Source organism: Macroventuria anomochaeta, assembly GCF_010093625.1.
Source record: "Macroventuria anomochaeta strain CBS 525.71 unplaced genomic scaffold BU25scaffold_17, whole genome shotgun sequence".
NCBI lineage: Eukaryota > Fungi > Ascomycota > Dothideomycetes > Pleosporales > Didymellaceae > Macroventuria > Macroventuria anomochaeta.
Genome location: NW_022985378.1, coordinates 368,399 through 393,199, shown reverse-complemented (window position 1 = coordinate 393,199; position 24,801 = coordinate 368,399). Strand labels below are relative to the sequence as shown.

Genomic DNA, 24,801 nt, shown 5'->3' with positions numbered 1-24,801 from the left:
TCGAATTAGAAATTTATTACTTCTATATTTGTTTTGATTTTCAACTTGTTTTTGAGTCTTCATTCATAGGTTCACGTGGTCAGATCAGCTCCGCTATCGGCTCAGCTGATACATGCGCCACAGTGCGAAGACGATCAGAGTACCAGAAACCAGCATTTAACAGCGCGTTCACCGCTTCACAACTTCATTCATCAAAGGTACAGATCGTGAACAGTGTTACTCATAAAATGGAAATCAAATTCTATAAATCCGTGCGCATCCTAGTTTTCATCGTATGAACTACGTAATCGCTAAACGGTCGTTTCTCATAGGTATTTTCAATCAAAACACATGCCACATCCTAACAACGCTACCATTCTGCTTAAACGCTTAGATAAGCTGCTGGAAAGCACGGTTAATGGGCGAGCGGAGGGGCTTGACATCCTTGTAGAAGTCGACTGTGAGCTTCGCACGCTTAGCAACGCCCTCGGGGGTGAACTCAAACTTCTGTGATGAGTGTTAGCAAACGATTCTACCTCATTATTAGCAGTTATAGGGTCGTGCTTACCTTGTAGACATCCTTGTAGGGACCAGAGGCACCAAATCGGTTGAGACCGAACTGCTCGTGCGAGTACTTCTCCCATCCGAGTGTGGACATGACCTCGACGGACAATGTGGGGATACCGTCGGGGATGACGGAGAGCTTGTACTCCTTGGACTGGGCGTCGAACACCTCCCAGCAGGGCAGAGATACGACACGAGCCTTGAGACCCTGCTCCTCGAGGGTCTTGACAGCCTCGAGACAGAGGGAAACCTCGGAACCGGTGGAGACAAGTGTGACATCGGCACCCTCCTTTTCAAGAGCGACGTATCCACCCTTGATACCGTTCTCGAGTGTCGAGCCCTCGAGCTGGGGCAGGTTCTGACGGGTGAGGGCGAGGATGGATGGGGTGGTCTTGGAGGTAAGAGCCATGTAGTAGGCAGCAGAGGTCTCGTTGCCGTCAGCGGGACGCCAGACCATGCAGTTGGGCAGGGCACGGAAGTGGGCGAGAGTCTCGATAGGCTGGTGAGTGGCACCATCCTCACCAAGACCAATGGAGTCGTGGGTAGCGACGTGGATCAGACGCTGGTGGGAGAGAGCAGAGAGACGGACGGCACCAGCAGCGTAGGAGACGAAGTTGAGGAAAGTACCACCGGCGGGGATGATGGTACCGTAGGCGGACAGACCGTTCATGACGGCAGCCATGGCGTGCTCACGGACACCATACCTCATGTAACGACCAGACCACTCTCCAATGCCTGTGTTGGGGGGCTGGAAGTCGACGGCCTTCTTCCATCGGGTGTTGTTGGAGCCAGTCAAATCGGCGGAACCAGAGATAAGCTCAGGGACGACATCGTGGATAGCCTCAAGGACAGCCTCTGACAGCTTCCTGGATGCAATGGCGGAGTCAGTAGGCTTGTATGTGGGGAGGGCCTTCTGCCAGCCCTCGGGAAGATCCCTGGTTTGGCGACGGATGAGGTCCTTGTGCAGGTCACCGTGCTCCTTGCCATACTTCTCGAGCAGCTGGTTCCACTCCTGCTCAGCAGCGGCGCCGTCGGCGGCGTGCTTGTGGTACATGTCGTAGACCTCCTGGGGAACGACGAAGGTCTTCTCGGGATCGAACCCGAACTTCTCCTTGACACTCTTGATGTCATCAGGCTTCAGGGGGTTGCCGTGAACACCACCGGTACCCTGGAGCTTGGAGCCGAAACCAATGGTGGTAGTCAGCTTGATGACGGAAGGCTTGTCCTTGACCTCCTGGGCCTTCTTGATGGCAGCCTCGATGCCCTCGAGGTCGGAGTCACCGTCCTCGACGTGCTGTGTGTGCCAGCCGTAGGCCTCGAATCGCTTCATGACGTCCTCAGTGAACGCGCACTTGGTGTCACCGTCTAGACTTTACGTTAGTAATCATTCGGTGCTGTGCAAATTTTAGGAACCTACCAATGGAGATGTGGTTGTCATCGTAAACCATGATGAGGTTACCGAGCTGCAAATGACCAGCCATCGATGCAGCCTCGGAGGCAATACCCTCCATAGCGCAGCCATCACCGAAGAATGCGTATGTGTAGTTGTTGATCAGCTCGTAGCCGGGCTTGTTGAAGACGGCGGCGGTGTGCTTCTCAGCGATGGCCAGACCGACAGCGTTGGCGAAACCCTGGCCGAGGGGACCAGTGGTAACCTCGATACCGGGAGTGTCGTGGGACTCGGGGTGACCAGGGGTGATCGAGTCGATTTGCTGTGATTATCAGACGCCGCTCTATTTCTTTCATTCGTCGACTCTGCTTACACGGAAGTTCTTCAGGTCATCGATGCTGATCTTGTAGCCAAACAGATGCAGCAGAGAATACTGGAGCATACAGCCGTGACCGTTGCTGTGCGCAGGGTCAGTGTTTCGCATTCAGACGATAGCGGAGCATCGCGGAAAAACTGCTTAAGGCCATAAAAGCCATTGAGACAACTTCTCAGCTCAGGAGCACGTACGAGAGGACGAATCGGTCGCGGTTCAGCCACTTAGGGTTCTTGGGGTTGAACGTCATGAACTTGTTGAACAGGACATGGGCAACCGGGGCCATGCCCATAGGGGCACCCGGGTGACCGGAGTTGGCCTGCGCAGTGGCATCGACCTATACAGCAGCCATGTCAGCAATTGAGCTTCGTAGTTTCGCCAGAAGACCTCATCGTGATGTTGTTGGGAAAAATGTATGGCGTAGCGGGGTAGCTATGACCGTCGGCGGGGCAGGACAGGAGGACTTACAGCCAAAGTGCGGATAGTGTTGATCGCGAGCTCGTCTGTTTTGTTGTATGGCATCTTGAATGTGACTGACAATAGGACAAGAATGAAGGAGGAAGCCTGGTGTTAGAGGTTTTCAATGCTTGGAGGGGCCGCCGACACGCTAGAACGACGTGGGATGTTTGGCAAGTGCGGTGCCCGCCACGCTCAGAGTGACGGCCCTCGCGACCCAGTTTTCCTGCGTCATGCCGGCAAAAGCTCCTCGAGTCCACCGTCTGTATCAAAGCGTTGCCGCAGCTGTCCGCGAGTTGGATAAGCGGTCAATCCGGATGGTCTTCATAACGCGCCGTGTGCATCTTCGTCCCTTGACTGCCTCCAGGGCCCTCCTGACTGTCCATGACTAACCTCTTTCCCTGCACGTTCCATGGTTTGTCATCTGTCATGGCAGCTGCGATCAAATGCCGAAGCCGACCATTCAGCGCCGATAACATATTGAGACACACCAATTGACCATTTCTTTACACAGGCTCTGTACCCAAACATTTGTTTGTACACGAGAGAATTATTCCGTCTATCATGTCGCGGTGTCGGCGCCGCGGCCGAAACGGAGATACATCGCTGCTTCAGCCTCATTGCGATAGCAGGCGGAAATGCCGGACATTTTGCCAGATTATTACCCGCGCCTTGTAAAACTTCCAACACACGTGTGATGCATCGCCAGAGAATGAGGGTCCTTCGGCGAACATAGCTTGTCGACCAATGCCTAGCAGTGGGACTGGTGCTTCCCTACAGCTCAACACAAATCGCCTGCGCCAAGCCGGCATAACTTGACACGTCCAGGTGGTCGTGTTGTTGAGGGTCCCTATTGCGATCCTCAGCTCTTCACACACCAGACAGCTAGCCTGCCAATCTCGTCTTCCAGCTTCAAGGCGAAGCCCATCGTGACTCGTAGGAATAAGAGCCGCTGCTCTAGGTATCGCAGCACTTCCAAATCCGTGTGGACAAGCTGCGAGGCTGTTCGACCGAGGAGCTCTCCCCATGCGCGATCTGATAAGACGAGCTTTCCGCTGCCAATCTGTCCAGTTTCGTCAAGAACTGGACCAAGCTGCACGCGAAGAGTTAGTTTTGGGCTATGTTCTCAATAATGAGGGGATATGGTAGCGAAAAGGTAGTCAAATACTCAGGCAGGAGGGCTGAACACGTACGATCCTCGGATTAATTCTCAGCTCAACCTCCTTCTCGCACTGCTTGCACATCGTGTTTGTCGCATTCGCAAAGATTGCAACACCGCAGCACTCTGCGCTCAGCAGCATGTTGCGCTTGTATGGCACAACGATGTTGAGCGATGTGACGATGCAGGAAACGTAACCTAGGAGCTCTTCACGTGGGTTCATACGTGCGAAGTCATCGATATCGGCGAAGTTGTAGAGCGCACGTACAGGGCTTTCCTCAAAGCAAGATACGTCGATCACAGGGAAGGGCGGATTGACGTGCTCTTTCTTGGTCAGGCGTTGGGCAAGTGCACGCAGGCGCCGGGCATCGCCTATATCTGGATCAATATCGACACGAGAGTTGGCGTTGAGCGACAGTTTGGCGGTCTTTTCGATGCGCCAACCTGGGTTGGAGATTAGCAAGACGGATTTGGAGGTCTGTAGGAAGGATGCAGAGTCGCAAAGCCCGGAGTAAAGTGTCAGTGAGGCATCGGCTGTGTCGTCAAAGATGCCTAAGGTAAGCAGCTCGGAGGTGGTGCCGTTTCGATTGATGTCTACAGGTTACAGTGTCAGCTGAAGAGAAAGACAATGAGGCAGCTTGGCGGTACTCAGGGCTGAAATGATAACGCCATTGAGACATACAGCGTTTCCTTGCTCCGATGCTCTTCACACACACGAGCAGTTTAGGCTCATCAACATCATATCCGCCGTCCGTGAAGCTTCTCAGCGTCATGAGACTAGGCAGCGCCCTCGAGTCTTTGCAGTTGAACGGTCGCTTGAACTGTGTCCCGTCATCACTGTTCTCGTGCACCATGAGGTGACAGTGCCGCTCGCCCTCAGGGAATATGGTGGTGAAGAGTGGCGCAGTGTTTGGGGCAAGTGCATTGTGCTCCGAGCTGTTCGAGATATGTACTGTCCAGACAGTGATGAGCTGTCCAAGGCGCAGTTTGTACTCTGCATTAGCGTACCAGAGCCGTACGGTGAGCACGCCGGTATCGTCGGCAAGCATGATCTTGATGTAGCCCTGTGCAGCTTTGTGACGCTTGCTCGGCTTGGCCACGTCGTAGAAGTTGACTACGCGCCCTATGAGCATCAGGTTGCGCGGGCCAGGCTCAAGAGAGCCCATATCAGCTTCTTCATAATCTAATGTGGGCTGTCGGAGTCAGTTTGGGTGGCTCGAAGGTGAGACGCTGATACACACAGTCCATGTGTTGACTGCAGATCCACCTGCAGGCTGCACGACCGACTGCACCTCGTCGGCGGTGAAACCATCGCTGTTCTTGGTCGGCGAAGACGTGAAGTAGGATTGTATGGATGAGGATGTCGGCATGGCAGGCTGTAGCGGTGTGGTGGCATTAGTGAGTCGTGAGGGGTTGTGACGTGAGTAAGGTTGAGATGGAAGAAGCGCGCCTTCCTTCTGCAGGCGCACCCTCAGGTCGGTCAAACAATGTGACCGGACCCACGAAATATCGACGCCTTATGAACAAGAAATTTGGAACAATACAAAACCATGAAGCGAGACGTTCACAACAGATGCAGTATGGGCACGCGAGTGACAAAGAAGTCTCTTGTCATTGATATAGAAGGTAAAGAGCGTAGAGAGTTGGACAAATCAAAACCTCGAATTCCGTAACCTCCATCAAACTATCACCTTCGTTATGCTCACATAAGCCTCGCCTCCGAATAATCCGGTAATCTAAAGCAGCTTGTGCTCCAGAGTCATGTCGTTCTCAGGCTCAAGACCGACGCAGGCGCGGAAGATGTTGGTGAGAGCAGCGCGCTGCTTAGCAAGAGCGTTGACAACTGGGGTACCGCTAGGCGTCAGAGGAGCCTTGAGCATGTAGCTGAGGATGCTGAGTACGCTGTGGAAGCCAGAGTACTCAGCGGCACTGCCACCAGCGCTGTGGGCCTTCCATTGAATACGAGTCATCATCTCAGCAACAAGCACCAGATCGATGATCAGAGGTGAGGCCAGCAGAGAGTCTTCACAGACGTTGAACAGGCTGATTGTCTGGTGACCGTCCAGGAAGATCTCGGCGTAGTATTCGTCGAGAGCACGCTTGTCATCACCGACAGCGGGCATGTACTTGATGACAACGCAGTGATCGGGGTGCTCGCCATCTTTGTATAGGACGTTATTCGCAGCGACCATGTCGTCCACAACGTTGGACTTGGAGATCTCCTTGGAGCGGAACTGCTTCTGCGAGCTGAGGTTCATGCCATCATTATTGCCAAGATGGTTGTAGCTTGCAATGGAGGTGAGCTTGATACCCGCGTTGATCAAAAAGTCAACAAGAGCAGATTTCATCTTGGTCTGACCAGACTTGAAGTCGTCACCGCCAATGAAGGCGCCGTGCTTCTCAGCAAGCTGAATAGCACCTGGAACGAAGGTATTCTGAGGAGATCCATTGATGAAAGGAACGTTCTCCAGGATGGAAGCAACAGCGAAAATAGTTGAGGGAGCGATTTCTTCATGACCAGACTCAATGGCTTTCATGAGGTTGTCGGCAGTATCATTGACACCTTCCAGAATGTCGGCGTAACGCTCTGTGTTGGCAGTCCACTGCACAATGATCTTGTCGAGGCTATTAGCAGCCTTGAATTCACTTGAGTTTCTGTCAGCGACCGGGTCATGCATGCTGAGCACGGAACCGACTTACCGAATGTCCTTGCGAATCTGCTCAACATGGGCCATCGAGGCCTTGGTGCCTTCCAAAACATTGTCGGCGCGCCCCTCCTGGTTAGCTGCAATGAAGTCGGGGTAGTAGATACTACGTAGCGGCTTCATGACGGCCATCTCCTTGCGAACCAGCATCTTCAGCGAAGGCGAAAGAACCTTGGCACGGTCCATAGCATCAGCCAGGTTCATGCCGCTGATGTCCCAACCACCAATGACGAGATCGTTGGGGTGAACCATCGGCAGGAGATCATGGAATGGGATGTGGAGGTCCTTGCCGGTCTTGCTGTCGACGCCGAGCTTGGTCGTGGAGCTCATGATGACCGAGCCATAGTAGTTGGCGGCGCGCTTGCCCTCCTTCGTCTCCCACACCAGGTTGCGCTTGTTGGCGATGATACCAGCGGTAACAGTAGTTCCATTGTTACCACCAAGACCCACGAGCATCACACCGACCTTGGGGACATTGCGGTCGACCTTGAAGTCGTAGAGAGTCTCCTTGGGTACGGCAACGTACTTACCGTCCGCATTCTGAGTAACGTCGGTGGTACGGTAAGTGTACTTAGTCTTGATAGTGTCATCGGTGTATTCAACATTTGGAGAGTTGACGACGAAGAGATCCTTAGTAGGTGCCATCTGCACGTTAAACCCATCCGCATGGCCGACGCTTTCTTCGGCGTGAGGTGCCATATCGTTCGCTTGAGGTGTTCTTACTGGCTTGTTGGCTCAACGAACTTATCTGCGGAAGTCTAGATCCGACGCTGCCCCAGAAGGAGAAGTGCGTCGGCCGGCGAATGGGTTGTGGACGCTGTGCTTTGTTATTGACATCCTTTCAACCAGCAGAAGTAGCCTGATGCAAGCTCGCGGTCCTCGAAATCATGGGAGGTACTCAAGGCTACTTTGCAAGCCACTTATAGCTCAATAAAGTATGAAAGGACTACGGCGGCGAGACATGGCTGCCTTCATACGGAATGGTGGGGAAAACTTACGAGGAAAGAAGATTTGAAAACGTTTTGGCGACTGGGCTATGGCCCGAGTGACTTGTTGGTGGATTTGGAGAGAGAGCTTTGTGTTGTTTGTGAGATGGTGTAGCCGATCGATTGTTTACTTTGCGGTGGAGTGGTAATGTTGAGGTGTGGGACGTACCTTCTATATACGTCCTCCCCTCGTACCTGCCTCTTATCGATAACAACAAGCTAATTCACCCGCATGCTGCCGGGCAGCGACGACGCCCACCGCTTCTTCGACGTGCGTTCCACTTTTTGAGCCAATTCATGCCGCCGTAGCCCGTGACAGTTCCTAGAAGGCCAATGGTATCGTGAGTTTCTCCGTCTGTCTGCTCCGCGCCGCGCCCGATATCACTCTCAATTTCACGGTGCAGCAAACCGAACCGCACTTGGGATGGTGAGCACGCAGCATACCTCGGCGAGGACACGACAACACGCCAGAGGACGGAAGACGAGTTACGCTGAACTGACAGCTGTCAAGACACTGACATGACAGTGGGGCGTGGTGGTTAGGGTTATGTTTACCACTCTTTGGATGTCCGAATTCTTCCATCGTACCCCGCGTATACTTGCACTAGACGCGAGAAAGGAGCGGTGGGCGTGGCCGAGTGGACCGCAGTGCACATCGCTCCACCAGTTCGAGATCAACGCTCGACGGCTCAAGGCATATGAAGTGATCGTTCCTATCTCTACGTTCTACTGGATGTTTTCGCGATGAGCCAGGACGGTCCAACTTCTGCCGCAAATCTTGATGATGACTCGTTCAGCATCACCACCAAAGCACACGACACCCCATTCGTACCAGCGCAAGGCTAGAACCATTCTTGATGGTCGCCTGTTCGACGCCGTGCCGAGCCGCAGGTAACAAGACAGTGTACAAGCTTCGAGCGCAGCCTGTGAGCAATCCTGTGGTCGAAGAGTCCTTTGCAGGGCGAGGAGGTATTCTGTGAGGCCAATGTCCGCTGTCCCCACGGCTATATGTAGCAACACGCTCCTGGCCATCTCCATATCAGTACTCAAGCTTACCGACCGGTCCGTGCGACGGATGTTGTTTCCGAAACGATGAGACCAGAGCCGTGTGGCATACTTCAAACTGTTCGAAACTCGAGGATTGCAGGAAACATCATGAATCCAAGGTTGTCGTCTCAGCAACCAAGCGATTGGGGAAGAACGTTTGTCAAGAAACTCTTGCTGTATCAGCAGAACGTCCACACCAATAAGCCATGTGCCCAACAACTGCGCACGAAGGATCCAATCAAGCAGGTGGCTTAATGTCCGGGTCGAATGGTTCTCCTGCGCATGGACACCTGGCGAACAAAGCCTCAACTCGGCTCTGTACTGTACCACCTGGCCTTACCGCTCCATCCGACGTTCTCAGGTGCCACGCGAGTGCAGCCTCGTGTGATGGTTGCACATAATCGAAAGAATTTCGTCATGGGCACTTGCGACATCGTCCAGACATTTCGACGGAGATTCGTTTCATCACGCATTTGATAGCTTCTGTGTTGCGACTGGCTCCACGTTCAGGGACCACTTGACTCTGCAAGCTGCCGCTCCGTGCGCGCCTAAAGCTAGTCCGTCGAATCAATGGCGCTGCCCAGCAGGTCGAGGAACGCCACGATTCAGGGACCGCGCGGGTTACGTGCAGGACATCAGAAAGGTCTCGAAGTGCGCGCGTGTCTTTGGTCCTCGGGGCTTCTGTCTTTGATTGCTCGTCCAGCCTTATTGTGCGTCGCCGTCTTTGTGTGGTCGGCTTGTCCGAGCCTCGCTCCATCCTCATTATCAGTCCCCTGCCCAAGACCACCTTAACAGAACACCATCCAACATTACGAGTGTCGCTGGTGGGGCTGTTCAATCTCAAACGGGCTGGTACTGGTGCTACGCTAACCATTTCTCCGCTGCCGTCCTCAGATCAGAGCTAAACCAGCACCATTTCCGCATCGCTTCTCCTGATTTAGCAGGACCCGTCGTGTTCGAAGATCAAACAGCCTGGAGGTAGTCAGGGATATTTTCTCGGCGGTCGCATGCGCCTTTGAGATTCTGTCGTTTGGATCTCACGCTCCATCCCATGTCAACACAGTGGAAACATCGCCAACAATCACATTGTCGAAAGTGAAGGACAACAGCTGCGCCCACTAGAGCACAGCCTACCGTCCATCGTACTGGCCTTCCAGGCCTACTAAGCGCACACGACATGGATCGAATGAGCGGATTGCCGATGATCAAATGTTCATCATGTGGGATTGACATCGATATCTTACAACTGGCCGATCATGTCTGTGCCAAAGCTCCTCTCCCAACAGCAAGTAAGTAGGAGAGATATGGGGTTGATCTACCTCAGGCTCACATATCTGACTACCTTCAGGCCCAGCTACAGCCTCACCCGCCCAACCGCAAGCGCCGGCCCCAGAACCGACGTCGCCAAAGCTCGAACGCGCTACATCCTTTGGAGGTCCATCCTTCAGCACCCGGTATGAGGGTCAAGCACCTTCCTCGAGTCGTATGCCGGCACCGCCCAGGATAGACTCACAAGCAGCCAGTAAGACATCATTGCATCCTCTAACACTCCCTGTGAACAACCGCTCAGTAAGCTAGATAAACCATTTCGGCCCATTGAGCCATCACCGATGAGCAGCAATTACAGCGATCCAAGAAGCCGTTCTCCGCTGCCTTCTGCGCTTCCCAGGTCACCCTACGCCCTGAATCGAAGTGCAACAAGCCCAGTACCGCCCTCTATTTCGCAGCCCTCGCCAGATTTCCCTTCCAACATGGACTCATCGTTTCCTCGATTCCCCACCAATCGAGTAGCTACGCCTCGAAGCGCACGACCACAGGACCGTGATAGGCTCGATGCCACATACAATCAGCGATACGCCGAACCTAGTCCCCTCTTTGCGCCCCTTAGCCCCCGTACAAATGGTGGAGAGAACGTCTTAAAACGTATGGACAACATTGCGCCTGGTCCCTTCGACAGCCGACGACCAAGCACAGCCAGTGCGCCCAGATCGCCTTCGCAGGAACCATCGTTTGGGCACCGTAGAACAGAGACACAGGGGAGCCTGCGGAGTATTGGTAGTGGATCCAAATCACGGACATCGCTGGCGTCAAGCACATCCCGAGCTTCTGCGTACTCGAACCGCAGCGCCGGACTAACCAGCCGAACAAAATCGGGACCGACTGCAACGATGCCTCCACCTCCACTACCAGCTGCAGCTGTAGAGAGTGAAGGCATCGACGCTTTCCTCGGGCGTTTGCAGAATGAAGCTAAACGTCCGGTGCAGTTAAGTCAAGACGATAGGTCGAAGACATACCCGCTCCACAAGGAAAGCCAGGAAAGGAAAGGGCCACCACCGCGACCAAGGAGACCTTCCGAGAAAGACCTGCCTCCAGCAAACATCGCTGAGTACAAAACCTCAGACTTCGCCCCTCGATCCAACAACATGTTTCCCTCACGCAACCCTAGTCAGACAGCATCGGAGGCAGACTCACGCAGGGACCCTGGACCTCCGCAGTCATTGCAACCACCACCGCCAGTCACAACCAACTACAGTATCGATACACCATCTGGTGCCCTTCACACACCGTCTGACTCAGGTTTATCGGATGACTCGTACGCCAGCTATACCACACAAAGCGTTGCAAGCTCTCGATCAAGTCCGCCCAGCTCTGAGGCCGGACATTCGCGCAATGTCTCCAAGATCAGCCGTTCGGACTATCTTGCAGAGGAGAGCTTTCAGAGAATCGCAAGTCCCGTTTCTTACGCCGAATCAAGGCCCCCTCCTTCTCAAACGCAAGGCCGACGAGCGCCTGCAAGCTACACACGTCCGAACCTATCTGAACCAATTCCACAAATCTTGTCACCAGGGTTTCCAAGCCCTAGTGCACCAGAGTCCCCAATGGATCCTGCCATTCAGCTAGGTGGGTCATTCGAGGGACGCCCGAGAGATCAGTCCGCGCCACAAGATCCTGCCTTGAACCTTGCTCAGAGTCCTCGAAGACGCAGCCCAGAATCTGGACCACGACAAGCAGAGGTACGCAGGCCGGCGCCCGCAAGTAAAGGCAATTGTCGCGGTTGTTCCGAGCCCATCCTCGGCAAGTCTGTCAAAGATTCTTCGGGTCGCCTCACCGGACGCTACCACAGGTCTTGTTTCGTTTGCCGAACATGCGGCGACGGCTTCCCTACCGCGGAATTTTACGTCTTCGAAAAAGCGCCATACTGCGAGCACCACTACCACGAGCTCAATGGATCCCTTTGCAATTCCTGCAATCGCGGTATCGAAGGACAATATCTGGAGACAGATTCACGCGAGAAGTTTCATCCCGGATGCTTCATATGTTCTACATGTAGGATCCCACTGAGCGCCGACTACTACGAGGTTGGCGGACAAAAGCTTTGCGAACGACATGGCCAACGAGCCGCAGCGCCACGCCAGAACTATCTTGGGCCTGGCGACTACCGCCCGCGAAATGTGCAGAAGCGCCGAACAAGACTTATGATGATGTGAGCGAAGTCCAAGCTCACAGAGATCAGTATTTCCTTTATTGTTCCCATTAAGTATTTCCTTTGTTGTAACGTAAGCGTTCTGGTTCGCTGCGTCGTTATGAGCATTCTTTTTGGACTACTTTCATTCTGATACCCGGCTAGTCCGCCTCCGTTCTCAGCATTTTGCAGCCTTCTTTCTGTTATATCTATCCTTCGTTGCGCTTTCGTATGCGCCTCGATACTTACGACTTCGTTGTTTGGCCTTTTTTGGGCATTTCGGTCGTGGAAGTATCTGGATATACCCCTTCTCGATGACCACGAATGGCTTCACTCCGGGTTCTCATCTATATCTTTAACTCAATGAGTTCCGACCTGACGTCTGAACAACTCTGTAATAACATAACCATACCTAATACCGAGCCTCCCAGTTGGAGGCCCTTGACAATATATCATGATCACTCTCCACATCAACCTTGCTATGTCTCACCGCCTCACGATTGGCATCCCTCTGTTACCGCAACAGTCTTGTGCAATATGCTGCGCACTACTTCACACGGTCTCATCGACCTGACCGCCTCGTTAGTGACCTTGATTAACGCGAGTGTACTGCAGACTTTATCAGCGGACAATCACACACTGTGTGCTTCCGGGGTCATTGGTCAATTGCGATCGTTTGCTAATCACACTCCCACCGATGCTTGCCGAAGCTTTCTCGCCTTGCGCCCCAACAACAGCGATTGCTCCTTACCGGCAGCAAACAACAGAAGAAGTATCCTCACATCTTTGTTGAATGCAACGAACGCTCCTCGATCTTCACGGCTTGCAAGCTTTGCTGACATTGAAGTGCAGTACGTATATATGCAGCAGGTTTAACGCCGGTATAAGTTATACACCAACAGCAACAATTTCCCGCAAAGTATCCGACGGCATCTCTTGGAAGGATCAAAAATACCTACACGCTTCATTTCAGCCTTAGACATAGACTACAACGGTATAGGTTCCTTTTCAACATGTCCACTTCAGTACACATTCCAACAAACCAGCTCGCCAGGGACGACCCACCATCGCCTGTAAGTTCAATGCCGCGAATACCTCCAGCCCAATGCTAACAAGTTGCTCAAAGCCCAGGCCACCGCCCAACAGCCCTACGGGCGAGGCTCTAGGTGGTTCGTCACCACCACCTGTAAGTTGTCATTGAATTGATCTGAATGCCTCCAGCGCTAACATTGAGTCTGAAGCCTCCTCCACCTCCCTCTCCCAAGAACAAGCCCACTGAGCTTCTCGAGGCTGTGGACACGCTCGTCAAGGTCATCGGAGTGAAGCTTGCAGGCGACTCTCCACCACCTGTCCTGCCTATATCTCTAAAGGCAAAGCTCGACGAGCTCGTTAAGGCTATCGGCTTATTGCTGAAGGTTATCTGCCTCAAGCTTGATCGCGGCGACTCTCCCCCACCTCCACCTCCACCTCCATCTCCCAAGTCTAAGCCTGACAAGTGTTACGAGGGTGAAAACCCACTGCGTCATGATCCCCCCTTCCCTCCCGTGCCCGTGTTGGGTGATCAGGCTGTCGATGTGCAGCGGCTTGGACGCGGAGACACGCCCCCTCCACCTCCACCGCCCTTTTCCAAGGCCAAGCCCGAGGAATGTGATGGTAAAACCAATTTTTTGCCACACTCTCCTCCTCATCATCCTCCTCCTCCTCGTAACGATTTCGGTCGTGGAGATGCTCCACCTCCGCCTCCGCCTCCTTCACCCAAGGCCAGGCCTGACGAGAACTCAGACCTGTACACTCCTCCTCTTTCGTCACCTAGTGAGTGTTTTCTATGTTCGATTCAGGATCCATGGTGCTAACGTTTGACAGAGCCTCCAGGCCCTCCTCTGACTCCGTCTTCTCACGATGGCGGGGCGTTGGTCGCTTGTATTTGAGACGATGGTGCAGAGGCAAAATACTTAATGGTGTTGGGTTTACGTAGTAAGACCGAGTTGCTACGGTAAGTGTAAGGAGGAGCATGATGGGTGGATTTGGAGGAAAAGGCGTTGGTGAGTGTATTTTATGGGATGGACGAGTATTTGATGAGAATGGAACGATACCATTTAATTGCGATATCCCTGTACAAGCGCTGTAGATCCACGATTGTGGTTGTGGACGTCGCTTGTGTTATAGCAGGAGCTTTGTTTGCCTACATGAAGCTATCTACTCACGTTCTTCCCACCTGACGGACTCTGGCCACCCTGTTGAGTCGGCTGGCAGGAAGTTAGGCGACATCGATGCGGGCACCAAGTTCGGTGACACAGCCGGTGATGTCGTCACAGGCGTCTGTTCTGAATAAGGGACAGGTGCACCAGGGTACTGAACAGCCAATGGTCCCTTATCGAACGCATGGAAATTCGGACTCGCAGCACCACGACTCCCTTTCGTCGTTGCTTTCGCTTCAGCGCCAAGAAACGGACTCGGCCACACCGAATTCACGCTTTCATCGCCCTCTTCAAATCCACTAAGCAGTGACTCTGCTATATCAAAGTCATCGTATGCCACTTGTGGTGGCGTCTTTAGCACCTGACTCGCGCCAGTTTTCGCAGTGGTACGGGAGTCATTCGTGGCGACTGACGGCGAGAAAGGACTGCCGTGTCTCTCATCTTCAAACTCGTCCCAGAGATAGGAGTACCGATCTTCCTCGTCATCGTCATCCAAATGCGAGTACAGGTCGGTATGTGTATTGTCTTTGGCGCCTAGGTCCTCGACGTCAAAGGCGTCGTAATTGGAGAGGCCGAGAGGAGAGGGTAGGTGTGGTTCGTAGGTGCGTGTAGAGGACTGAGCGCGCGGTGGTGAGAGCGCGTATGCTGCGTTTGGGCTCCTGTACTCCGATGAAGCATCGTGTCCAGGCCCATTCAGGGGTGGAGAGATCAAGATGGGAGAAGGGCTTCTGGAGGTGGTCGGTGAGCCAGACGGTGGGCCGGTGAGAGAGCCGGAGACTAGGTAGTGACACCCGTTTCGAACCGCCGCGGAGGATGGCACTGATTGTGTCTGCGAGTGGACAGGCCGAGTGTAGGTGTCAATACTGCCGTAGTGGAAGGTCAGACGTGCCATCTCAAGTTGATGCTGTTCCTTCTCTTGCTCGACGAGTAGGCGTCCACGTGAGACTGCTTCCCGTGCTGAGACGGCACGACGGCGGATGCGGTTCAGGATGGCGGCTTTACGAAGAATATTCCGTCCGAGGGCTTTTTGCTTTGCCCAGACAGCAATCTTGGAGCTCCCTCTGTCGACGATGTTGGTTGCTGGGTGGGAGAACTGAGGTGACAGGCGAGAAGTGATTAGGAACAGCCTGAGTCTACGCTTCTTCTTTTGCGTACATGAATGTTCGCCATCAATGTTCGCAGCTGCTCTGCCACGCTTCCTTGAATCTGGTAGGGACGGTCTTGGCAGGAAGATGAGCCCCATTTCAGGAAGCGGCGGTCTTTCGAAAGGAATTGTTGGCTGTGCTAGATCTAGCATAGGGATTGGTGACTGAAGGCGTTCAGTTCCAGGACCGCGTAAAGGTTCGGTGTGTGTCATCCTCCGTTGCCCAACTTTGTGTGTCGTCTTGAATGGGAAATATGGCTGGGCAAACAATTCGGCATGCTCGCGTAGCTTGCTGGAGGAGGTTCAATCACTGGTAAGTGCAGGCGTGGTACGAAATGTCACTGCCGAATGCACTCAAAGATTATGCCAAGGCTAGTGTAGCGGTGAAGTATGTTCCTTGGAGTGCACCGGTGTAGGGAGTGTGTTCAGCTGTCCTGTATGGCCCCGTTGGAATTCCTGGAGGGATCACGAGACCAGATGTCGCGGTGTCGAGGTGTGCGTGCCACGTCTAGAGCGGAGAAAGTGCCTAGGTCGCATAATCTAGCGTTGCCCGCGATGCTGTGGTGTCATGGAGGTATTTCAGTTGTGAAAGCTAGCAATTGCTCTCAGCGAGGAAGCGGTGTTCTCTTGAGGAGGCGGTTCATCTGACCCGACGCTTTGGGCACAAAATGCGGAGAACCATGCATTGTCAGCTCCCTTTTGCTCTCTGTCCAATACCATTGGACAACGTGCTCAGTGATTGTCCGCCATCGCGTCTGGACGCCCTCCACTTGCATGGGCTTGCCCAAGATGATCTGTTACTTTCAAGGAGGTTTGATGAGGCTGCTGAAGTCTCGGCGGCGAAGGATCACTGTACCCTGTTCCTGTCAAGCAACTCAAATCGCGCATGTGGCGATATGAAACGACTGCGCGGAGAATGTCTCCAGCGCATTGAGAGTGAAGGTGGCGCAAAGTGAGGCTTGGAAGTAGCTTTCCGCAGATCCTTGTTCGCTCCTGCCAGTTGCGCCGATCAGGACATCGCGAGTCTTCTTGACCAACGATGACATCTGAGCATTAAGCCACTTCGTACATGGTACGTACGACTGTCATGCTCGTGAAGTCACCGTTGCTGGTGCATCAATACCTCTGGAGATACTCACAGCGATCACACAAACGATGTCTAACCTTGCATTTCGATGCAGACTTGAACAGACGGAGTACGGCGCGTTGCGAACGACCAAGCATCAACCAACCATTGCACCCAAAACCTCTGACCTGCACTCTGCTCTGCACTTCGCATCTGACACGCAGCGTCTCCAATAGCCTCTCTGAAATAGGTCACCGTGAGGCTCAGCGCCACCATGCATGTGACAACGTGAGCAGGTGGTTTTTCGCACGAAAAAGCAATATGGTGGAGCAACACTGCAGAACGAAACGACGCTGCAGCCCGACCAACCGATGTCGACATCGCGGCTGAGCGCGCCAACGTGCGATAATCCGGTTTGCGACATACGGGTCGCCGATGGCGACAGGCCGATTCGTGACTGAAGGCTGTGGGGTTGTGATGGGAGGTGGTCTAGAGTTTGCCTGTGGTGTGAGCGAGTTAGCTAGCTCTTCATGTGCAGGAACGTTGAAGAGGGAGGTGAGAAGACGTTGTATATGACAGGATTGGTTTTATTGGGTATATGGCATGCACTGCATTGCTCTGTTGCGGTGTCAACGCCCGGTAGTGAAAAGCTTCTGTCACTCTTCATGGCCTATTTGTGCAATCAAATGCACTTTTCTAGAAATGTTCTCGTCTTGTGGGGTGGCATCATCAAGTATACCGAGTCACTTGATTATCTGACTACCTCCTCCCCTGGACGTCCTTCCGTACAGCTCATGTGCTGTGCAGAGAGTTGCGGTATATCCTATGGTTACTTCTGATCGATGTGTTTGCAATCGGTATCGTCTCAGATCATCAGGTCCGGATCTGGCTGCCACAAGTACAGATCGCGGTCCGCACTGGCCAACAGGTTCGTCCTGGGGTTGTAGCCTACAACAGCCGCTCGTCCATGTCCAGGCAGCTTCTCAATGGGCTCCAGTACATTGTTCGGCGCCGGTGGTTTCGAGATGTCCCACACGAGAAGACCATCCTCGCCACTGCCACCAACCAGGTACTGACCGTCTGGTGTGATACATATATCTCCCTGACTAACAGCAGGAGTGTTGCCATTCGACTTGTGAGAGTTGTGGCCTGGACTCGACGCGCCGGGTGTAAGCCGCCCTGAGGATCCACCTTTGCGGTAGCAAAAGTGTGTGATGTCGCCAGAGAAAGCGTCGAGGACGAAGTGGCCGCTGCCATTTGTTGCGATGATCAAGCTCTTGCCGTCGTTGGTAAACTCGATCTTGGTCCACTCGCCCTTCTGTCCGCCGAGGAATCGTTGCTCGAGCTCGAGCAGGTCGAAGCTTGCAAAGGGTGGCTTGTCGTAGTTGCGCACATCGTAGAGCAGTATGGACTGGGTAGCTGCCGAGGCAATTGCGATGACTGTCGCAGAGGGGTCGTAGGTAGCGAGGTAAGGTTTGTGGAGATTCAGTCGACCAACGTGGTTCGGTGACTGTAGGTTCCAGAGACGGACTGTATTGTCTGCTGAGCAGGAGATGAATGTGTCAGACGACGGACACAGTGATATGGAAGTCACTGTGTCTTCGTGGCCCTTGAAGTAGCGGATGTATGAGTTGTCGTGTGTGGACAGGAAGCGCAGTGTGTCATCGACCTTGGTACTGGCATAGATGATGCTCTGCGCATGATGTGAGAAGCGCGCCAGGTGTACGCCATACTTCTGCGACTTGAGCTCTTTGGCGTGCTTGCCCTCTTTGCAGTTGTAGATCTGGAGGGTGTCGTCATCGCGTGCTACAATGGCAAGCTCGCCTGTATCATCAAAGTCGAGAGAGGTGATGGATGTGCTTGAGCTGCCGGGCTTGAAGCGCTGGATGACCTGTTAGTATAGTGCGACTCAGATGCGACATGCATCGAAGCTCACTCTTGCTGGCCGGAAGCTCGATATTACGTCGCCCACTTTCTGTGTCGGTGGCCCTGCAGGCGGGGGAGGTGCGCCCGGCGTCGCTGATCCAGTCACCATGATGCGTAGTGGTAGGCGCTATATGTGCGACCTAAAAGAAGCTCTACAGCATTATATTCCTCAAGACGTGATTCACGTCGCGCCGCGTGCCCACAAGCAAACGCGTACAGTATCGAAATGTTAAGCCGCGGGAGAGCGAAGATCATCTTGGTGGACCCTGGAGCTTGGCGCGTTGCATCACTCCTCCGACCTCGGCCATAGGAAATCTACAGATTATTCATGCTGAGCTTACCACTCGCAACGATAATCTTCAGAGTGACTAACGTCAGCCACCATCACTATCTCACCCCACTCTCTTTCGTTTCTGAATACCTTCACGGTCTCTGGAAGGACTTCCATACGTCACAGAGTGAAAGGGAGCTTTGAGCACGGCCAATCCGGAACCGGGAATATTGAAGAGCTGTCGCAAAAGGGGCCAAAATGTCAACAACGCTGGGGTATGAGTCGCTGGTAGCACAGACGGTATCGTGCGAAAGTTGACACGTCCAGGTCGTTCATTGCCGGCGGAATCGCAGCATGCGGTGCGGTAACGGTTACCCACGGATTCGAGACGGTCAAGATCAGGTGCGCATACATGCACCGTCTTCGTGCGGAGGACGATGTTGATGAGTGTCTAGATTACAACTACAAGGAGAGCTGCAGTCGAAGAAGGCAGCGCCACGGATGTACAAGGGCGTATTCCATGGCGTTAAAGTCATCCTTTCGAACGAAGGGCCCAGAGGTCTTTTGCGAGGAATTAACTGCGCCTATGTCTACCAGATGACCCTCAATGGCTGTCGATTAGGTTTCTACGAGCCTCTGCGAGCAGGTGTTACGAAGGCGATTTACCACGATCCTACAGTACAATCATTCGGCGTCAATATCTTCTCCGGCGCTGCATCAGGTATCCTCGGAGCTGCAGCTGGCTCGCCCTTCTTCCTCGTCAAGACACGCTTGCAATCGTACTCGCCATTCCTGCCCGTGGGAACACAGCACAACTACACAGGCGCCGTCGACGGTATGCGCAAAATCTACACGAGCGAAGGGATAAAAGGTCTCTACCGTGGTGTAGGGCCAGCGATGGTGCGCACAGGTTTTGGTAGCTCGGTGCAGCTTCCAACATACTATTTTGCAAAGAGGCGGCTGGTGAAGCACCTTGGCATGGAAGAGGGCATGCCCTTGCACATTGCCAGCAGTACAGCCAGTGGCTTTGTCGTATGCTGCGTCATGCATCCTCCGGACACCATCATGTCGCGCATGTATAACCAGACTGGTAATCTGTACAGCTCTGCATTTGATTGTCTGTACCGAACAGTCAAGACAGAGGGTATCATGGCTATGTACAAAGGCTACTTCGCGCATTTGGCCAGGATCTTACCTCACACAGTGAGTTTACAATCAAAACATATAAGCACATATACTAACAGACTCCAGATCCTCACTCTTACGCTCGCCGAACAAACAATCAAGATCATGCGCAAGGTCGAAGACCGGTTAGGAGTCTCCCCCCACGTGGAGGCAAAGATCTAAGCCTGTAATCGAACTATACACTGTATAACATTTCCACGTTCGTCCACTTGCATAGCGCGTTCGGTCTGGGCGGTGCAATCAAGGTATACAATATCTGGGTCTATTTGGGGTAAAGCGGTTTATTTGGAAGCGCTCGATTTGGGGTGTTGATATTTGTCAAGGACCAAGACCTTTCTAAATTCAGTCATCATATGCTAGAGGGCCTCAGCATGAATGCAAATGCTCTACAATATTTGCAGAGGTTTTTGTAATCTTCTACCACTTTATCTGATTGCGGATAGCCTTCAGATTTGGCTTGAAGGCCTCCCATATTTCAGTCGAACGCGTTCGTACCCGGCTTGTTTGGCTACTGTAGAGCTTGACCTTCAAGCGTCCTCATCCCATCCTTCAGACAACCAGCCAATAGGCTTCGGCTTCCACAAACCAACCACCTTCTGCGGCCCCTTAATCTTCTCCTCGGCCTCACTGGGCTCAAGAGCAAGTATCGGCTTTTCAATCTCCACCGGCACCGCCTCAACAACCTTCTCAACCTCCCCCTCTACCCCCCCCTCTACCTCCATATCCTCATCTGCCACTTGCGTCTCTTCAGCTCCATCAATCACCATCCCCTCGCCACCCCCCTCATTCCGACTCGCATCCAAAATCGCCCTCCACAACTCTCCCTCCCCCTCACCCAAACTCCCCACCACCGTCTCTGCAAGCCTCAAATTCCACACCCCCAACTCCGTCAAACACTCCCCCATTACCTTCTCCCTCATCGCCCGTTCCTTACTCCCTCTCGCATCCCGCCACTCTGCCGAAGTGAGAATGTGAGCCGCCCACTCACACATGCCCTCCCTCTCCTCAATCCTTCTATCGGCATCGTTCATCTCCGAGAGGATAGAGTTGAGGAGGCCGGGGGAGAATGTGGCGTTTGTGGTGGACAAGGAGAGAAGCAGAGGTGTCCATATCAGGAAGGCGCCGGACATGCTGGACCCAATCTTCTTATCTGCAGGCAGGATCTGGGTTTCTGAGACGAGGAGGCGGAGAAGTGCATCTTGCGTTGTTGCTGAAGGCAGTGTGGTGGCCGACGGACTGAAGCGGAGGGTGTATGTTGATAGCGCGGTGCTAGCCGCCGTACACAGATCCCCCCTTCTCTTTGTCTTGATCTCCTGTTTCCTCCCTTTGACATACGTCTTCAAAATCGTCTGCAGTTTGTCCGTCACGCCGCTCTCCACCCCCGTCTCCCCATCATCAGCATTGTTGGCAGATGGGAGGGCAAACACGGCTTCGAGGTGCGACCAGTACCACTCCCATAGCCAATCAAGAGCTGTTTGAACAGCACGCTTGAGCTCGGCCAGCGAGGGCATGTGCCGGTGGACGATGCAGTGGCGCACTTCGAGGAGGGAAGAGGGTGGTTGGAGAAATTTGCCCGGTGCGAACCAAGAGGGGCGGTCACGGGCTAGGTCGATTTGGGTGTCGAGGTAGCCGGTTATGAATCTGCGTGGGTGTCAGGAGAGAGCGTGGAAGGTGATTGATCTGGCTTTTGAATGAAGACTAGTATTTGTCTGACTGACTGGAGAACGAGGAAAATACGTCCTTTATACGATGGGAGGCCGAGCAGAACCAGATGGATTGATGAGAGTTTCAAGGTTGACGCAGTCGGTATTAAACGAACGTTGGAACGAGATTGACAGGATGTGGGAAGATGATATTAACAACGGTGATATAGTATGGGACAAAGGGCAACAATCATATCCTACCTCGATATAACAGTTGCGTAGAGCAACCTGCACGTGTTGTGCTTCAACCCACGGCTCTCATCTTGGAGTATCACGTCGACGATATCTGCTGTCGATTCTAGCAGCAATGGTAGACTCTCTTTCCTCGCCCGCCACGCCAAAACCTACCTCTCATCAGCCCTCCGTACTCACTGTCTATCGTCTAACACCATCCCCTACTAACCTTGTTCACCGCACCCTGTCTTCTATCAACGTTGTCATCGTTGAGTCTATACAGGTCTCGCCGAAGCCGAATCAGCTCTTGACTATTGCGCCACGGCGTAACAACGAAATGCGTGTACGTCTCCATAACAGCTGAGCCAGCTCGCAACGGTTTATCTCACTTGCTTCAGGGCGTGCAATAGTCGTATCCCTACTGGGATTGGCTGGGGCGATGGTCGCAGGCTAACGCGGTTTTCGTTCACTGCGATAGTCGTGCACGTGAGCTCGCGTCTGGTCAAAAAATCTACCGAGCACACTTTCTTATCGATAGCACAGCTTGGAGACATTCACAAAACCGTGACAGGGCTTCTGCTTCGACTCTCGCCCCAGCGCAAATGAGGCGTCCCGGCACACGGGGTTTCTGGAACCTTTTTTTCCTTTTAGTGTGTGGCTCCCAAATTTTATTTCGGTCGATGCTGCGCTAGGGAAGCGGGCTACCATAGTCGCCGTGCGAGGACCGTGGCACGGATGTCTGCTGACGCGTGATGCTGGTGTGCCTCGGTGCAAGGCGCACAAGGTTTCACTTTGAACTTGCACTAACTCGCTGCTGCGCGCAGGTGCTATTGTGGATGATGAATCAGAGGCGGGTACGGCGGAGCCCGAGATCGCCTGCAGTGACATACACGAACTTAAACGGCATTTCGCAAGCAGCGTTTCCACGGCGGTGCATCGGTCGCTTTTGAGTTGATGAGACGCATGCGGCAGAAGTCAAAGGTCGTAGCTTGTCGTGTTGATGGTTGGTTTTGGCGTGCTCGTACTGCTGTGATTCCTTCTGGCGTTGCAGTGGCCCTGCGGCGGGGATATGTCCGTGAGCGTCCCGGATGCTTGCCACGGTTGGGATCTGAGTGGAGAACGGGGAGATGACGCCGATGTGAGATTAGCTTTGACTTTGCGAACGCGAGGTACAAAAAACTGTTGAAGGGGATTGTGGAGCTGATGTTGATCATGTCTTCACGGCGATTTGGAGTCAAAAGACGGTAAGATAGAGTTTGACTTGTGCTTCTCATTGTGTGTTATGTTGTATACAATGTACAACTCATCTGACCTCTTATCGAGCGATGTGGTGCCGTGAAGGCAAGGGGTATCTGTAAAAGGTTCTATGTCCCGAATTGAATCGCTCAAACGCCCTGTTGTACATCTAGAAACCACTCAAAACTGTTAGTACAGGTGGTGTTCAACGAAGCCAGCCGTACCCAAGTCCAACGTCCTGTCCTGGCATGTTGGGCTGCTTCAGCTGCTGGAACCACCACTCTTTCGACACTGTCTCATCATCGTCAAAAAAGAAGCTTTGGCCTTCCATGCTGCCAGGAGTTTGTGCTTTGACATGAACTGGCAGCTGCAGTTGCTGGCTCTGCGGGTTGGTTGCCGGCAGTGGTGGGGAAGGTTCCTCGATGCTGCCCTCTGAGCTTGCGTCATCCTCGTCATCATCTTCCTCAGCTTCAGGTGGCTGCCAGGTCTCCTCGAGCTTTAGGCCTTTGCCTGTGGCCTCTACAAGGCCTCCCCACGATGACGTTGGGTCAGGGGCATCGTACAGGCCCATGCCCACTAGCTCTTTGCCATCGTCTTCTACATCCATCTGGTCGTCATGATCTGAGGGGTGCTGGATGGGCAAGAATTCTGCGGATCCATTTTGCGAGTCCATGAAAGATTGGTTCTTCTGAGCCCACTGTTGTAGGTACCAAGGTAGGGGCTCAGTAGTGGGAGTGTTGAGAGCGGAGTGAGCGTAGGACTGTGGCTGATGGGGAACCCCTTGCCAGCTGTAGTCGGACTCGTCCGATCCTCTGTGCATCCCGTATCCGGCTGGATATGTCTGGTAGTTCGTGTTCGAGTCATACATGGAGTTTCGTGTAGACAGAGAGTAGAAATCAGACCCATGGCCAGAGTTCCTAGAAGGTGCGTGCCAGGACCATTCTTGTTGCGAAGGAGACGCTACATATGCTGACGAGTGTGGTGCAAACCACTGGTTTGACGATGGGTGCCAGCTTACAGGCCTGCTCGGCTGTGGACGCTCTTCTACCTCCTCTTCTGGGTCCTCGATTCCAAACATCATTTTGTAGTGGTCGTCTAGTGTTGCGTAGAGCTTGGGCTCTGTAGTTGTTTTTCTCCTCTCCATGGTCCTTGGGCTGTTATGATGGCTCTTTGGCTTTTCGATGCGTGAAGAACGAGACGGTTGAGTGCCTGAGCTTCGTGACGTCCGTCGTGGAAGTTGTGAGTTGTACATATGGGCGGACATGATGAGTGCGTATGTGCTAGTGAGCACAATATCAGGAATCGTAGAAATGAGGTTGTTGTATGTCGAGATGGGTTGCGTAGGTTTGCTATCGAGCAGTCGTATACATTGCAGTTGCCCTTGTCCGGCTTGAGCATCCCAACATGGGGGGAACTACAAAGGTATATGGAGTGCCAAGAGGTGTGGATGAATTAGGTAGGATATATGGGGAAATTGAGAAAGAACAACGTCGCGGCACAAGTCATGGTCTGTACAAGAAATGCCAGGACTAGGCTAGTGGAAACTCAAGAAATACTAAAAGTGGAATGGAAGCAGACAAGGAGCGGAAACCTCTTGACTACTTCGTACGGAGCTACCAACAGATAGCTCGGTGAGGGAGCGCTGTGACGACTAGGCCGAGTGGCACGGCTGGAACGATGACCCAAAGCATGGGATGCAGGCGACGAAAAGTAACGTGGGAAACGACCAAATCATAGGACAAGGAAGGCACTCGACGAGGGCGGGTACCATTGTAT

General features: G+C 53.3%; 10 protein-coding genes across 10 annotated transcripts; 3 read left to right on the top strand and 7 right to left on the bottom strand.

Moving 5' to 3' along the window:
* Positions 1–248: 248 nt before the first annotated feature.
* On the bottom strand, positions 249–3,281 carry BU25DRAFT_411000 (transketolase). Its single transcript, XM_033706441.1, has 6 exons — positions 2,775–3,281; positions 2,501–2,643; positions 2,307–2,391; positions 1,961–2,255; positions 548–1,908; positions 249–486 (listed from the first exon to the last, which is right to left on the bottom strand). The coding sequence occupies exons 1-6, from the start codon at positions 2,826–2,828 to the stop codon at positions 370–372; spliced, it is 2,055 nt and encodes a 684-aa protein (XP_033561590.1). The 5' UTR covers positions 2,829–3,281; the 3' UTR covers positions 249–369.
* A 343-nt stretch (positions 3,282–3,624) lies between these two features.
* Positions 3,625–5,291, bottom strand: BU25DRAFT_342003 (uncharacterized protein; the record flags this gene model as incomplete). The annotated part of the gene is made up of 4 exons (XM_033702888.1): positions 3,625–3,855; positions 3,956–4,515; positions 4,604–5,114; positions 5,163–5,291. The coding sequence occupies 4 exons, from the start codon at positions 5,289–5,291 to the stop codon at positions 3,625–3,627; spliced, it is 1,431 nt and encodes a 476-aa protein (XP_033561589.1).
* Positions 5,292–5,598: 307 nt separating this feature from the next.
* BU25DRAFT_63042 (Myo-inositol-1-phosphate synthase) lies at positions 5,599–7,640 on the bottom strand. The gene is made up of 2 exons (XM_033711979.1): positions 6,622–7,640; positions 5,599–6,567 (listed from the first exon to the last, which is right to left on the bottom strand). The coding sequence occupies exons 1-2, from the start codon at positions 7,323–7,325 to the stop codon at positions 5,658–5,660; spliced, it is 1,614 nt and encodes a 537-aa protein (XP_033561588.1). The 5' UTR covers positions 7,326–7,640; the 3' UTR covers positions 5,599–5,657.
* Positions 7,641–9,685: 2,045 nt separating this feature from the next.
* Positions 9,686–12,297, top strand: BU25DRAFT_62975 (uncharacterized protein). The gene is made up of 3 exons (XM_033711978.1): positions 9,686–9,948; positions 10,008–10,181; positions 10,238–12,297. The coding sequence occupies exons 1-3, from the start codon at positions 9,837–9,839 to the stop codon at positions 12,145–12,147; spliced, it is 2,196 nt and encodes a 731-aa protein (XP_033561587.1). The 5' UTR covers positions 9,686–9,836; the 3' UTR covers positions 12,148–12,297.
* A 920-nt stretch (positions 12,298–13,217) lies between these two features.
* On the top strand, positions 13,218–14,146 carry BU25DRAFT_62828 (uncharacterized protein). The gene has a single exon (XM_033711976.1). It carries the CDS (start codon positions 13,334–13,336, stop codon positions 13,973–13,975), a length of 642 nt encoding a protein of 213 aa, XP_033561586.1. The 5' UTR covers positions 13,218–13,333; the 3' UTR covers positions 13,976–14,146.
* BU25DRAFT_62856 (uncharacterized protein) lies at positions 14,147–15,969 on the bottom strand. Its single transcript, XM_033711977.1, has 2 exons — positions 15,680–15,969; positions 14,147–15,629 (listed from the first exon to the last, which is right to left on the bottom strand). Exons 1-2 carry the CDS (start codon positions 15,740–15,742, stop codon positions 14,319–14,321), a joined length of 1,374 nt encoding a protein of 457 aa, XP_033561585.1. The 5' UTR covers positions 15,743–15,969; the 3' UTR covers positions 14,147–14,318.
* Positions 15,970–17,395: 1,426 nt separating this feature from the next.
* BU25DRAFT_421819 (WD repeat-containing protein-like protein) lies at positions 17,396–18,565 on the bottom strand (the record flags this gene model as incomplete). The annotated part of the gene is made up of 2 exons (XM_033708114.1): positions 17,396–18,412; positions 18,467–18,565. 2 exons carry the CDS (start codon positions 18,563–18,565, stop codon positions 17,396–17,398), a joined length of 1,116 nt encoding a protein of 371 aa, XP_033561584.1.
* Positions 18,566–18,796: 231 nt separating this feature from the next.
* On the top strand, positions 18,797–20,294 carry BU25DRAFT_410995 (mitochondrial carrier). The gene is made up of 4 exons (XM_033706440.1): positions 18,797–19,002; positions 19,055–19,129; positions 19,183–19,930; positions 19,979–20,294. Exons 1-4 carry the CDS (start codon positions 18,986–18,988, stop codon positions 20,072–20,074), a joined length of 936 nt encoding a protein of 311 aa, XP_033561583.1. The 5' UTR covers positions 18,797–18,985; the 3' UTR covers positions 20,075–20,294.
* A 145-nt stretch (positions 20,295–20,439) lies between these two features.
* On the bottom strand, positions 20,440–22,414 carry BU25DRAFT_469152 (Las1-domain-containing protein; the record flags this gene model as incomplete). Its single annotated transcript, XM_033710749.1, has 4 exons — positions 22,019–22,414; positions 21,817–21,959; positions 20,605–21,553; positions 20,440–20,535 (listed from the first exon to the last, which is right to left on the bottom strand). The coding sequence occupies exons 1-4, from the start codon at positions 22,142–22,144 to the stop codon at positions 20,440–20,442; spliced, it is 1,314 nt and encodes a 437-aa protein (XP_033561582.1). The 5' UTR covers positions 22,145–22,414.
* A 732-nt stretch (positions 22,415–23,146) lies between these two features.
* On the bottom strand, positions 23,147–24,504 carry BU25DRAFT_62584 (uncharacterized protein). Its single transcript, XM_033711973.1, has one exon. The coding sequence runs from the start codon at positions 24,287–24,289 to the stop codon at positions 23,231–23,233; it is 1,059 nt and encodes a 352-aa protein (XP_033561581.1). The 5' UTR covers positions 24,290–24,504; the 3' UTR covers positions 23,147–23,230.
* Positions 24,505–24,801: the final 297 nt, after the last annotated feature.